General features: G+C 36.9%; 1 protein-coding gene across 3 annotated transcripts in view; it reads right to left on the bottom strand.

Moving 5' to 3' along the window:
- The window catches only part of PRKCE (protein kinase C epsilon), a 287837-nt gene that overhangs the window by 21376 nt on the left and 250621 nt on the right, over window positions 1-15840 (bottom strand). For all 3 annotated transcript variants that reach the window (XM_039386959.1, XM_027723395.2, XM_027723394.2), the window contains exons 12-14: window positions 7794-7932; window positions 5300-5488; window positions 171-317 (exon numbers count right to left, since the gene is read on the bottom strand). In XM_039386959.1, coding sequence (XP_039242893.1) covers window positions 171-317; window positions 5300-5488; window positions 7794-7932 — 475 coding nt within the window. The remainder of the gene's footprint in view (window positions 1-170; window positions 318-5299; window positions 5489-7793; window positions 7933-15840) is intronic.

Here is a 15840-nt window from a genome sequence, read left to right as displayed (position 1 = left end):
TCCTGACACTTACCTTCACAGAAACAATGACAAGACAATCTTTTCAGCGACATCGTTATCTTACTATTTCAACCCCAAGATTATTTCAGGTAATCTCATGTCTCTGAAAAGCCAACAAACAGAACTGTCAAACTAAGTTTTCTCTGAATGTTATGCAAACTGTTACTTACAATCCGAGGTTTGAAGGGTGGCTTGATTTTCCTTTGTTCTAGAAGAACCCAGTCAATTTCCTTGAAAAACGGGTGCTGCTTAATCGCGTCTTCCCCATTTTGTGATGCCACACAGCCAAGTCGCTTATTGGGGTTTTTTGTCATGAACTACAGGGTGGGGGAGGGAGAAGAGGGAGAAGTTAAAATATGAATGGCGATGACTGCAAATCATTTGCAGCTCAATTATACACTATAATTCCTAAAGCTGAGTTTTTAGAGACAGTCCCCTTTCAGAAGGTTATTTTTTCTGGCCCTCCAAATTTCAGAGGTTCCAGCCAAAACAGAAGATTCAACAACTCCAAAGTGTATATTTCCTTCAGGAAACTTTCAATTGCTTGCTGAGACCTCCTAATTTCGTCTGACTGGGTGTGCTAGAGGAACAGATTTTTTCAGCGTTTCTAGTTCCAGTTCTGGTCAAAAATACTAAAGGAAAGAAAGAAAAAATTAAACCCTCCAGAGACAGTTCTAAAAAGAGAGTCAGGATAGCTCTTATTTTACCTTATTTGTTGTATCTTAACTTAAAAACAGGGTCTTTTAATTGGGGGGATAGAGGCTACATAGTATGCTTACTGTTGTTTATTTTCTTTGCATATGTAGGTTGCTTAATCATACACTCCATTCAACCAGACACATGAAAAGCCATAACTTCCTTACTCACTTCTAGGATTTTATTCTAATACAAGTAAGAACAGCACCTGCAGAACAGCTATGTGAATTATAAGCATCCTATTTGTTTCAGGAAATACATGGAATGATCAGTACAAGCAGAAAGCTTCCCTTGAGAAGGTCCACGACATAAGTTGCACAGTCCCTTTCATTTTTAGTACACCATTAGTGCCAGCAACTGGAACTAAGTGGTCTCCTGTGGTGTGATAATTTCTGAACTACTCACTTTTAAACTATTACTATTCCTTTCAGTAAAAAGCTGTACAACTGATTTAAGACATTGATATCAAATGATGGAAGCTCATAATACCCTTCCTGATCTTGCACTGTTATTTTTAACTTATTTTATTATCAATTGTTCTACTTATTTCCTAATTCATGTGGATGCAGAATCCTTTCAATTCTAGTAGCAATAAATGCTGTTCTTATATACACATGCACATTAACATTATAGAATTATCTCAAGCTTTGCTATTACTTCATATTCAGCCATTATATAACATTTGCAAATTAAAAAAAAAAAGTGCACAAAGGAAACAAAATGTGATAATTGTTCAATGCCTTTTTAACCCAGGTATCACATTAGACTATACTTCTGTAGAACAAAAAAAACTTAGAAAAAAAAAAATCTCTGTAAGGCATGCCCTTGCTTTAGTATTCCAGTTATTAGATAAGTAGCTACTGAAGCCCTTAAGATGATTTTAGATAGCTAGATCAACCATCCACAGAAGAATACCCTTGCTATCATTTTAAAGACATAACACAAATCAGCAAGGCAATTCTGTCTATGGTTTCTGATATACACACTGCTCTGAAGACCATCCTTCTCTTTGGTCTTATGTTCTACTGCTTTGCAAGCTACTTTGCAAGTGGTCAAGTCATATCTAAACTACTGGCCATATTTTCTACGGGCAGGAGAAACAAAGGTTTTGAAAGGATTACTGTGCTTTGGTGAGGTCTCTTGGAAAACCACAAAATGCATTCCTACATTCCTCTGCTTTATTTCATCTCTAGGACTGGAGTGAGCAGGCCAGGAACCAGCAGCCACTCATATTGCAGAAACAGAATATGGGAACTACAGGATAAGCCTTTTGTACCATATAATCCACGTATCAAAAAACTAGAATATGATCCTAGTAGCTGCCATGTCATTTTTAAGAAGCCCAGGACATGAAAATATGACTAGATAGTACAGTTTAGTGATGCATTTCACAAACTGCATGAAACTTCAAAACGGATGATGAGGGAGAACAAATTTTAAGAATGAATACTTAAACCAAACCAAAACAATTATCATATGCATATGCGATGAAATAAACTTCTAAAGTAGACATTTAATTGAATGAATTTAATCCTTTTCTGTTCTGAAGCACAAGCTGTTTATCAATAATGATGCAACTGTCAGGACACATACAGCTGTTAACCATCCTGTGCTGAAGAGATGGTTGCAAATGGAGCTGACAGCCATTGCCATGTGTTGGCTTTTTATTATCCCATACTAAGGTAGGAACCTCCTTTTATGAAAAGAGAAGCCTTTTAGAATCAGAGTTCCTACTGACTTAAATGGTAACAGGACAAAAGGTTGCTGAGATAGCCATGCAACCTGGGGCCTGAATCAAGGATCATTTGGCTCTCAAAATTTTGCTTCTTGAAGTAAATCACACATCTTAAAAACAGAGTTCTGCTTCTGTACCCGAGACCCCTGTCATCCAGCTACAAAGGGAACACACACTGTAGACACGACCTCTCCCTATTGCTTATGAAGAAGCACAGAGCCAATTTCAATGAAGAATTGTTTTCCTTACCACACAGGAAAGAATTTAAATAGCAATTCCTGTCAATCCACAGAAACAGGACTAATAAGATGTGTGGATTTTCATGGGATAAGCAATGTGCTGCCTTGTAATGCTGATCTGTAAAATCATCCTCAAGTGTTTTGTTGGAAATAACAGAAAAACTGTTTCTTCAGAAAGTAAGAAAACATTGTTACTTAATAGAAGAGAATGTCTTCTTATTAAACTTTCCTTACATGCTGTTTGAAGGAGTGTAAAAACACAGTTTCTAAAGAATAAAACCCACATCTCAAAGCACAATGTGAGGAAACGAAGTGTTCCAAAGTTAATCCCTTGCTACCATTCAGCAGTAAAATACACAGATGCCTCTTTCTTTCCTCTGTTTTTCCTGTTCTTCATTTAACAAAGTGTGGACAAGGACAAGGTGAAGAACACAAGTTTCAAACAGGTTTCAGACCATAGATGCATAGACAGCAGGTTGCCAAATGTAAGGAAATCTGTTCTTTTTATGGTGTAAACTGCCACAGCTCCATTAAATTATATCAATTTATGCCCATGAAGACATCTTGTCCAATGAGGAATAATCTATTATTACAGTGTAAATCTATTTAATGGATGCAAACTCTTTTTAAGGATTATAATGGCATTAAGGATTAACTTCAGACAGAAAGATGTAAAATAAAAAAATGCTATGACTATGGCAAGATACAAACCATCACGCCTACTATCGAAATGTAGACCCAGGAAATCAGTCTCATAAAAATTTATAACAAAGTCAGCTTCAAAAGAAATCAGAGGGATTAACACCCTTGCACTTACATTCAGAAAAATACATAGCTTAACACCCGCAGTCCAATTCTATGTCTGCATTCGTGTGTGGTTAATGAAGGAGCTGTATAACAACAGTTAGACATCTCACTACTTGCACCACCAATTAGATAACACAGTAGGGCTCTGATTGTTGAATCTATTTCTCTCTTTCCTATGTACAACAAAAACCTTCTCCCAATAGCTACAATGGCTCTCCTACTTAACCCAGAGAGTTATCTGTTAAATTTCCTCCACCAACAAATGCTTCCATCACTCAGAATAAAAGAAAGGTCAACTAACGTAGGTTCACTCAAGAAGCCTGTGGATGGCAAAGGAACACAGTGAAACAAAAACACTACATACAATCTCCTGGACTGAAATGAAATTCAGGTGTGAAAACTGACAACGACCCTTTCTCTACAGTATGCTGAAATAACTCCCATATCCTGGATATCAGGCTGAATTCTGCAGCTCAAGTCCATACATTTTAAAGCTGAAGTAAAATAATCAAAGGGTTTGGAAACAAAAATGGATACATGAAAGTATCATGTCAGCTAATAAAGAGTAATCAGAGAGCTATTTGGTGGAGAAGGGGAAATATGTAATAATAAATTATTATCAGTATTAATAAATCCTCCATGTTTTCACTTCAGTGAACGCAGCAAAAGAGATACTCCAGCAAACAATTCAGAGAAGTTAACTTTGATTTCTGCTTTGAATCATCTGCTAGAGCATCTCTCTCACTCAGCCAGAAGGAGCCTGGAGCTATTTTCATTAAAAGATCAAGATGAGCATTTCTGCAGAATGTGTTACCCGCACGCTGGAGTTAAAATCAGAATTCGTTCAAGTTTTATATATAATTTCAAAATGTAAGCCTGTATGAAGAGCTCTGCAGGATTTTACACTACCAGCTGCCCTCTTAATTGAAAGCTTCCCTTATTTCAAATGCTGAAAGAAAAATACATGGAAAGGTAGAAATTTTCCAGTTTTAAAGAAGGTGGAAAAATGGAATAAAAAACAAGTTATTTTTTAAGCCACAAACCCTCCTCAGGTTTTCAAACTATGGGGATTGGCATACTGCTTCTGTATTATTTTGTCTTTAATTTTAGGATGATACTAGCACAGAAGAAAGAATTTATTTCATTGTTACGGTAATGAAGTAAACCTGACTTCAGAAAGATAGTCTAAAACCAGAAGTTGCCCAGTGACATGCTTTGACTGATTAAAAAATTGTGGCATTTGGTGACACACATTTCTGTCAAGTCACTACTCATACTGAAAAATACCAACCAGAGCAGAAACAAGTACACTAAAGTAAGACTGCTTATCAAAGTGTTACATGAACTATAAAACAGGACACGCAGCTGTAAATAAAGGACTTTCATTTCAACCGATCTTGATGACAGGGGAAGAAAGACAGAGGGACAGGAAATGTTATAAGCGGGTTAAATAAAAAACATTGTTTCTTTAATTATGTAGCTCTTCCTCCCCTCTACTGAACATGCAGCATATAAAGTGTCAAAGTGATAGCACAGTTCTAGCTGGTTGGGTTTTCCCTGAAACATGAATCTGCAGTACACAGATTTATACACTGTACAACTGCGTGGAATACAAACATTGTGTTCCTTTCCCACAAGCGGTGTAATTTATCCCAGGCCCCATTATCCTAACAGTGGCACTCTGAACTGTGCTTGAACTCCCAGTGGTGACTGCTCTCAACAACTTTCAGCAAATTCAATTTTAATCAAGGGAAAAAAGCAACAAACCAACACCCAAAAAATCCACGAAGAGGAGGAGGAAAGCAAGTAATGAAAGACTCACTGCTTTTAAAATGCTGACAGCTTCTTTACTTAGCCAGACTGGATACAATACATCATCGTGAAGGATGGATTCAAAGAGATCATCTTCATTGTCAGCTTCAAAGGGGGGTTGACCAGCCATCATTTCGTACATGAGAACACCCAGAGCCCACCAGTCCACGGACGGACCGTATTCTAACTCCTGGAGGATCTAGCATAGAAGAAGAGATTGGATTGAGTAGACAAGTTAGACAACACTCTTGGCTGCACATTTGCTGTTTCAACATGATACACCCCTTCTTTCCCCCAGTGCCTAGAAGGACTAAATCCCACACTGATTTCAGTAATAGCAGGCAGGGTCTCTTACCCATGCAATTTGCCCTAACACAGCTAAGTGTCAAAGCAATGCTGTTCTCAGAAGTACTGACTGAGTTTATCAGTCCCCTGAGTAAAAGACTATGCTAGTGAGCAAAAGAGCTGCATATCCTTCCAAACTGTTTAAAACAGGTCACGCTATAAGGGGAAAAAGATCACATATACAAAACAGATTGGTGGAAAATGTGAAACATTTCCTTGTCTCTATCTTGAACAAAACAAACTGAGCCAGCTTGTAATGCTGCACAGAGACCATCTGAGGGATTTATTCTTGTCCTTTAGGTAGGGTTGAAGGAAGACAAAAGCATTTTTGTTCAAGTTCTTTTTACAGCATGAAACCACCGTACAATACATGGCTGTAGGACTCTAATTGCACTTGGTCTCAGAAAAACTGGCTACAACTTTTCATGTGGCACAAGTTCAACCTTGTAGCAAATACCTTTAGTAGGGAGTAGTAGGTTAGGATGATGGAATTTTATTGTACTACTTGGTGTTATAAGAGTAGTGTTGTACAAAGAACAAGTTTAGTTCTTGGCTCCTTTTCACTCTAAAGAATGCTGCAGTTTGGCTGCAATGGTTCAACATGACAGGGGACTGGGGAAAGTAGAGTGGGGTGCCTGTTTAAGGTAAATCTGACCACCTTAAAATGAGCTGGAATGAGCAACAAATCCACTGCCTCCTTATACAACACTTAATGTTACAGTCAGAAGGCCTGTGGTGAACTGCGTGAGCTTAGTACTGGCATCTGGGAATCAAGACTAACATAAACCAAAATTCAGTCTTAACATAAAAACAGAAATGAGTTTAACTTTGGATGCACAGGCCTGGATCCCAACAACATTCTTCATGGAATGGAAATTACATTTTATAGCCATTAAATACAGAAAATGGTACTCTTCAAAAGTATACTTTTCCAGTGTTCTGGGCACTCTTTGGAACTCAAATATTGCTAAAGAACAGGAAACTGAAATGTATCACCATGATGCAAGAGAAGAAAAAAGAGAATAAACTTCTGCAATTAACATGATGAATCAGAAGCCTGAGTACTGACTTCAGTGAAACCATGATTTCATGTAAACATTCTTGGGCTCTTATTACTGCTTTATTTTCAGTAATAATTTTCAAAGAATTTGCCAAAGGACTCAGTTTATACTGAATCAGAAAAGAGTTCATACAAAACCAGACCCATCACACTGGTATTTATTTCCTTTTAGTGCTGGAATACTTTTCAAACTCTGTAAAATGCACATTTATATTATGATAGTTTCAAGATGATTCACACCTTATCAGTTGTGCTACCAAGGTTTGACAGCTGGGAACACTAACACTATGGGTTTATGATTTACACTAAATCAGTACACTGAATTTTCAATGGAAAGATGCACAGTTTACTAACTAAACTGAGCAGACAAAGTCTGTCTAGCAGACTAACTGTTCAATATTGATTTCAATATTGATTCATTTTAGGCATTTTGAAATGCATAATATTAAAATCTAGAATATGTAAAACCTGCACTATTCTCAGCTATTTCTTTTATGCAACAGATGCCTTGAAATGTTGCCAACTGATATGCAGCATCCAAAGTTTCTATCTTTCTATGCGAGTGGATACTTTATGTTTCTCCATATAATGAGAAGTACCACATACATAGTATGTTTTACTCACAAATATTTTAAAGAAAGAAAAAAATTTATATTCCCACAAAGAGTTTAGGCAAAATGACACCAAACATATGATTTCTTCCCTATGAACATGCCCTTCTAAGTCTCATTAAAAAATAAAAACATTTTTATAACTATTAAAGACTGCTGAAGTAGTAATACTCAGTTTCATCTAGCACCTTAAAGGCTTCAACAAATCATCACAATGATGCTAAGTTAGAAATGAGCAAATAGAGAAGAACACTTAATTTCAGAAAAACAAGTAATAGAAAAACCATGCTTGGGCACTCCTCTCATCATGGTATTCTTGTTAGCAGTAGAGTAACCAATTTCCGCAAGATTACCTAGGTGAAACTGCAGCAGAATCTAGTCTGCATCTTCTATTGTTTTCACTTACAGGTAAAGAGTGTCTAAAATTACACATGTAACAGTCTGATGAATGATAATATCTGTACTCCTAGTGCAGTGCAAAAAAATACCTCTGGAGCTATATAGTCAGGCGTGCCACAAAAGGTTGTGGTGGTCACTCCATTCAGAATCCCTTCTTTGCACATCCCAAAGTCAGCCAGTTTACAGTGGCCTTCTGCATCCAGAAGAATATTGTCCAGTTTCAGGTCCCTGAAATATAAAGGCCTCAAATTAAATCAACTCTCAAATTTTGGTCACGTGCTCTTCAATTTCATAATAAACTACAGAATATGATAAATAAATGGTTTCACAAACACCACTGAGAAACTGTCCTTTCCTGCACATATGTGCAGGAAAAGTTGCTACCAGTCAATAAATAGACCTACTTAAAGGCAAAAGGCAATTACAAGCATTTTGCAAGACCAGTCCTTTACTCTCTTTAGCTGCATGAAAGCACAGGTGTATCCAAGACAGCATCAGAAACGTTTGGTAAATATCTCAGTTTCTTGTTTGCTACAAATCTAACATTCTGCCAGTGTGAAATAGGCCAATAATGTCTAGTGAAGGCATTCTTTATTTTTTCACAAAGCACAAATCACCAATTTATCCATACTCTATCATATGGGTTGAATTAATAGGTACTTTCAAACTTGGATTATTTTAATTGGATTCTTAATGTATACTAGGAATTCAAAGTTCAGATTGCAATGACAGGATGAAAAACAACATTCCCATCTTTGGGAGCATTATTTTCTGCAGTTTAAACCTGCTCAAAAATAATCTCACAGGAATATTTTGCATTCATTGTTAAACAACACAGCAGCTGTTTCTGATCACTTGTTGTAAAAATGTCTTTTGTCAAAACCAGACAATTCTTCAGTTATTAAATTGGGTAAGGTCAAAAAAAGGTTGAGAAAAGGATATCCACCTTTCCTGTCTTGCCCTCTACACATTTTCCAAATATACCATTGATGGTCATTGAATGTTCCAACACAATGGATGATAAGTACCATCTAACTTACCTGCGATTCGCCTTAAATTAAACTACACAAGTTTAAAGATTCTGGAAAGTCAGTGCATAAACGAACTCTCACTTGCATGAAAAAAAACCCCACAATTAAAAATTATTCATCATATAGAAATAATAAAGCAAACATAAAGTAAATGCAAAAAATCCCACTTATATTGCATGGACCACTTTCTTTTTATATTTCTGTCTAGGCTTTTAGGTACCTCTACTCTGTATTAAAAATACATAGTAATAAATGAGGGCATTGTATGTATGAATGAATAAAGAGGTGAGAATCAAAAGCAGAACACACATCTTTAGGAAACTTTATAGATGCTTTCAGATCTAGAATAATTACAGTAATTTCCATAGATGGGATTGATAAAAAAAGTGTGTGTGTATAGGCAAGTTCTAAATCAGATAAGAGGAATAAAATCCCATGCCAGACTCTGTAAACACATTTCACCCCAAAAGCCTATGAAAAGATATAAGGAGGTTTTTTTGGCAAAAATCCTTTACGCCAAAAAATTTGAGTGAGGGATGAGAAGTTTTCACTTTACTTTGAGGATTTCTTTCAGAGAAATATCTCTTATCAGACTCCAGACTTTAGAACCACAGGCACCACAACATGGTGGAAGCATTCAACTACATTAAATTATTAAACAGTCCTTCCAAGGCTGCATTATGTTAAGAGTGTTGTAGACATGTCCAAGGCTACAGTATGTTGGGATTTCCCCAGAAATGTTCTTTTCTCCCTCTCACTCCAATTTCAGTATGTGGATTTTCTTTTTTTTTTCTTTCTTTTTTTTTTTCTTTTGACACTTGTTAAAAGCTTTTGAATGTGCTGGCCCACGTATTTCTTAAGCAGGTACACAGGCCATCATACAACTCAGATATTTCTGGGACACAGTGGACTTGCTGCTCAAGGTCTGCATAGTCATTGCACAGCTGTGCAGTAAATCAGACACTTGGAAGCACTGGATGACTTACTGTGTGTGTAGAGATAGGCTGTGCTGTGTACATGTTACCAAGTGGTTTATGTGTGTAAAAGAAGTCTAACACGGCACAACAAAGTCATATTTACCTCAGTAACAGTGAAAACACTGTCTCCCACATAAGCTAGCTTTGTCAGAATGGTTTATGTAGCTAAAGTATATACTGGTTGTAGAAATGTTTGTTGCAACCAGTATGCCCCACATTACACTCTTCTAAGTCCAGATCAGTTACCCTGCCCTTATAGGTCCTCAGCTGGTCACCCCTGTAAGGCCCCTTGGAGCAGGCAACATATTTTATCATTCCTTAAGGTCATCCACTTCAGGAGTTCCTAAACAATCCAACATCCAGCTGGCTACAACATAATCCTCAGCGTATAACAATTTAACTCCTCATAAAAATCACTTCTTCCTACCTCTGGAAAGTGATTTGCAAGAATTGTCCAACATAATGCCAGAGCAAACAGATATCAACATCTCTGTGCCCTGAAAGAAGTCAAGTAAACAAAATAAAGCTCCCTGTTCCAATAATCATGTGCCTTCCCCAAACTGCTCTTTCAGTAAATTCCAAGTGTCACAATCAAAAGACCTGCATTAGGACAGGGCTAGAGCATCATCAAATAGAATGTGATCAAGTACAAGAGGTTAAGGCTCTTGCAGCTTGAAGTAGGAAATAAGCTTGTAGCTGCAGCTTTTAACCTTCCAAATGCAGAGTTATCTTGGATATTCCTAAACTAAGGAAGAATACAAGCTGTATTTCAAAAAGTCAAGATGTTCAGATAAAGAAATCAAAGTATTATTATAATTGATGGAATCTTGGAATGACTTTCAGCCCCCATCATGTCAGACTGTTAGAAAGAAGGTCATAATACCTATAATTATGACGGGAACTGATGAAATTTGAGAGGTTGCTCAGAAAAATGGATCCACCTTTTTTTGTAGTATTAAGTGTTTATCAAAAGACTCTTAAATGTTATCTTAGCTCTAATCACAGGACTTCCCAGTGCAGGTAGGTGACACACTGGTGCTGTTAGAACCTCAGATCATTTAAGTTTCATTTAATGCCACCCATATACTAGCCATGGAGTTAACTGGAGATACAGTTGGTAACCCAAGGAACTCCTAAGCTAAGAGAAATGTCAACAGTAATTAAAGCACTAACAGTAAGCCACCACATAATGAATAAGGCCAAGATACCTACCATTGTCTTTATTTCCTTAAGGATTTGTATAAGACACAGAAATTAGCAATAAAAATTTAACTTGACAGTGGCAAAACAGAATAAATAAACTAAGCCAAGCAAAAACCAGGAAGAGTCTAATTATTAAATTCTGACTACCTGTAAAGACTGACAATGAAATTTTAAGCCTATCTGTAAAAGCACAAGTCAATTTAACTTTTTTTACCATTTACCAAACTATAATCTTACTTGACAGAAGAAAAACATCTCCTTCATCAAGCCAAAACAGTGCAGTGAAGCCTATAAGCCTCTTCAAAACTCTGTTGAAGGCACTGAGGACATCAGCTTAATTACTCACGCAATAATGAAATATAATACCAGTAGATTTCTGTTATCACAAAGTGCACCATAGTTTCAAAAGAAATTTGGAAGAGGCTAAAACAACAGCAGTATGACTCCCATCAATGTACATATGGGAGGTTAAGAGGTAATCTGGGAATCTGCCAAAGTGCCAAATTCATAGCTAGCCCACAAGATTATCACAGTCCATAAAAGTGCTTGCACTGAAAATCATTCTGTCAATTTAGAGTTGCCAGATTAAAAAAATAAACCAGAAAAAAAACTTCCAAAACCAAGAAACTCCACCAAATCCCCCTAATTATGCAACTCGAGAAAAAGAAGTCTTACTTAACTAAATAAATACAAGAGAGTAGGAATAGACAATGTGCTTTGTACACCTCAGAGGGAAAAAAAGCCCAACCAAAACAGACAGAGATGAGGCAACAAATGAAAAAGTAACAGAAGAAGAGTTGTCAGGGAAGCCTGTCTTTCCAGAGCAGTAGTTTCATGAAAAAAACCCAAAACTTGAACTTGTAGTTTAAGACCCATATTTCCCCAGAACTGTTTTAAGAAACAGCCAGCTCTCCTACTTCTCAAAAAGTAAACAGCCATCAATCTCTGGAATGTAAAGTAATTGTCTGTACAGAATGTTCCATTCTGATCCATTCTGTCTTTTATTTGTTTCCCGTTTTTAGTGCTGGTTGTCTACCCCTGAATCAGAGCATACCAAATAATACAGTGTCAGATAGCCCAGTGACAAAGGTCTATTAAATTCTTCTTTTTCCTCATTTTGCATTCTCTTTGTTGGAACTAAGAACATCATCTCTGTTTGACAAAATGAGTTCCTACAACCTGAGTAATTACTTGTATGCAACTGCAAACAACCTAACCAGTTAAGCTAGGAAAATGCCCAGATTGCTTGAAAACAGCAATGATACATTAAGCTGTTTGTCTCCTTTGTTTTCTTGCCAAGATACTTTGTAGAGTCAGTTCAGTTGAGCAGTCATTGTGTGAAATGTTGTGGGTTGGGTTTTTTTTCTTTTTTCTTTCTTTTTTTTTTTCATTCTCAGAAATCTTTAAACAGAAATTTAAGCCTTGGTTTCTATTTCTGGATACCTGCCAGCATCACAATCACCTCAGAAGCTGGAATGATTGGCAGGATCTCAACAAAGAACCAGGATTATTACACTTAGGTTTGTGCAAGTTGGAACAGAAGAGCAGGCTGACTACAGGTAACCTGTGAGAAAACTTCCGTAACGCTCATTCCTTGCTCCACACGCAAGTGCCATGAGACACTGACTGCCCCGGCTGCCTACAAAGGCTCGGTGGAAGAGTATTTCACAGGACTGGGTTCTGAAAGTCTGAATCCCAACAGTAGCCAGTGAGATAAGCAACTTGCGTGCACGGCCCTATGTATCACACATTCATTTAGATAACACAAAATTTTCTTGTTGGAATTAAGGTAATTAAACAGTAAAGATGGATTTTGACCAGCAAAACCAGAAAGTCTGCCAAACATTTATAACGGTAGCCTTTGAGCATGGTAAACATCAGTGACTACACAAATACATATTTGAAGAACAAGATCAAGTAGCTAAGAAACTTGATCACAAGCTGGTAAACAACCACTTTACAATGTATCTGCTTCTATTCTAACTATTAAATGAGCAACCAAACTAGAAAGCATATACATTTCACAGAATGAAACATAATAATTATTATCTACAAATAAGAACACTGGAAGCAAGAATATTTATTTAGAGGGTGAAAGATTGTACCTTACCAAACATCTATAGAAACATCAATGGGGAAAGATCTGAAAGAACACAAGTCTAAAGCATATAACTACTGAACAACCATTTTTTGGTGACTTTCAACTGCAATAAACCCTTTCAATAGTGTATTTGAAATCACTGCCATTGTTCCCCTGCATGGGAAAGTCACATCCTCTCGGCACTGCAGGCTTTAAATAGACAAGCTGTTCACAGAAGAAACCACAGAAGGTAAAAGGGAAACTTCCTCCAACAAACTGGAAAATCATCTGAATCATTCCGTAGTTACTAGAGTGACTGAAATACATAACTGAAGGTAACATCCTCATTCAATCAATTAGCAATTTCAACAAGAAGAATTTTTTGTCTATTTTATTAAGGTAAGACTTCCACATTCCTGGAATTACTTTCTCACTCACTCAGTGGTATCCAAATTGCTTTTGAGACAGATGCTCATCTGCAACATCAGGTTTCTCATGTACCTAGCACAAATTTACTCTTCACTATAATTTTAGTTAATGTGGCATTTTCAACATAAATTCCAATCACAAGCAGTAAATACTACAGTACATGGATCATTTGTCCCCCACTGTCTGAAACGGTATTTTCTGGAAGACTAATAAATTCACCAAAATCTTTGTCTCGTTCCTTCAAACGCATTCATGTCCTCAAAATATTGATGACTAAAGTTCTACATGGAACTAGTCAGAAAACAAAAAGAAAAGTTAACAGTTTTACTGTTCTGATGTTAGCTCCTTCAGTGATTAGCTCTCACCAACTCCACCTCAGTTTCCATACATAAACAGAACGATATATTAGGACCGTACTTCACCAGAGGATTCTTTTGTTGCTCTAAGTATTTTAGTCACAACCCACCAAGAAGACTTTTTCCCCCCCCACAACAGATCAGAGATAAATGGTAAAATTCAAACCGTACCCACTAAGCAAACTAATAATAACAATTTTCTTTTCCTTTTGAAAAGCTGTGTGGGAAGGAAGGAGCTCGTACTTTCTAATGTTACAGAGCATAAACATGCAATAATCACAGCATCGTTGGATATCAGGTTCTACCAGTGACCTCCCTTATCTGTGGAGTAAGAAATAGGACTGTTCATGCTTATGAGTGGATTCATGACAGCAGAGCAGTTTTTGTTAACAGGGAGGCAGTAGGGGGATACCTGAGTGAGATAACAGTGAGAAAAAAATGGTTCTGCTGCTTTTGTTGTTGTAGGATATCTCAGTTTTGCCTGTGATTATCTGAAAATCTTGGAATTTTTCTGCTTTGTTTTTATGTTGACCCATTAAGTAATTACTGGATTTATGATACACATTTTTGTCACTGTTACATTACTTGATATTATCAAAGAATAAAGGCAATAGCTAACAAAACTACTGTAGCAGAGCCATACTCAGCAATATACAGAAAAATCTGCTGTTCAGATTTGAAAACTGCTACTTTTCAGCAGTGCCAAGTTTGCAATAAAGTGAATCCACCTTATACTGATGCGTATCAGCATGTATAATGACTAACTGCAGATGAATGAAGATCACGGATTTGGTTTCAAATAAAGCCAGAGATCCTATAATTCATTTTTATCGAAGCAAACAGGGAAAGTTCAAATAGCAGGCTAAACATACATGGGACATGTTGACTTTGAATGCTGAATGTTGACCATAGTGACACTCTCTTGTCAGGCATGTTTACTTTTAAAAACACATACATTTACTGTACTTACATAACACAACATCCATCACCCTGCCACTTGCACAAATAACTTGTGGACTAAGGGGTTGGCAGAGACGGGAAAAGGGATGTAGCAAAAGGCAGTTTGCTATCTACCCACCAAAGACATCAGAGAGAGATAAACACATGATCGTTGTCTGTGTCTCTGTAAGCCCTCATTGTTACAAGGCAAAATTATGGCTTGCACCATGTATAACATCACATGCTTCAGCAGTGTCTAACATTGAGAAATCTTTTAGGTCAGCAAGGTCCCAAAATGGAAAAGAAGGCCGTATGCATTACGTGGCCCTAACGGTTCACTGATGTCTTAATTACATATTGAACAAAGGTTTAATATTCATTTCCAGCAGCTTAAGGAAACCAATGACTTTTCTGGTAGCAGAAAAACATTTTCTATAAAATAATTTCTTTATATGGCATTTTAATGGCTTTGACCATAAGTTTATTACAATTGTCGGTAGCAGCTTTGGACATTGCTGTGCCTGATCTGCTTATCTTACTATGCTGAGTTTCCTTTAAATAATGTGCAGACAAATAAATATATTGTACTTAACAGCTTTCCTTTGTATGGCTTTTCCTTTTTTATTATTTTCACATTTTTATTTGTGAACGTAAGTGAAATATGTACAAGTTTTAATACGCATTATGTAAAACATTCTCTAAAACTGGCTAAGCACAGAAGGGAGCGGTCTCTATTTCTTTTTCAAGAGAAGGTTGCCTTATTCATTCACATCATGTTGCTTTATAAACCTCATCCTTCATGACTGCTACCTGGGAATGCAACAATTTTTGCATGGCCCTGAGACAGCAATGGGATGTAGCGCTACAATGCTGCCTCTTGACTTAGCCTACTGCCAAAGTCCTCATCTAGGCAAGTCTTTTTTAGGATCCCAGTGGCAACTCTCCCTTCCCATGATCCACAGGCCTGGAATTTTTGTACCAAATAAGAACTGTCATGAATGAAACTGGCTTCATATTAGGCCTGTTGGACAGGACAATCTGCTTCAGAAACTTGCACTTAAACTAGATAGCAAATGATTTTCTCATTTTGTAAGGTAAGGCTTCTTGAGATTTTACAAACC

The sequence above is a fragment of the Pipra filicauda genome, unplaced genomic scaffold, assembly GCF_003945595.2.
Source record: "Pipra filicauda isolate LSUMZ 115617 unplaced genomic scaffold, ASM394559v2 scaffold51_size4534324_pilon, whole genome shotgun sequence".
In the NCBI taxonomy this organism is placed as follows: Eukaryota; Metazoa; Chordata; class Aves; order Passeriformes; family Pipridae; genus Pipra; species Pipra filicauda.
The sequence above is the reverse complement of the archived record's forward strand: the minus strand, read 5'-3'. Positions and strand labels throughout refer to the sequence as shown.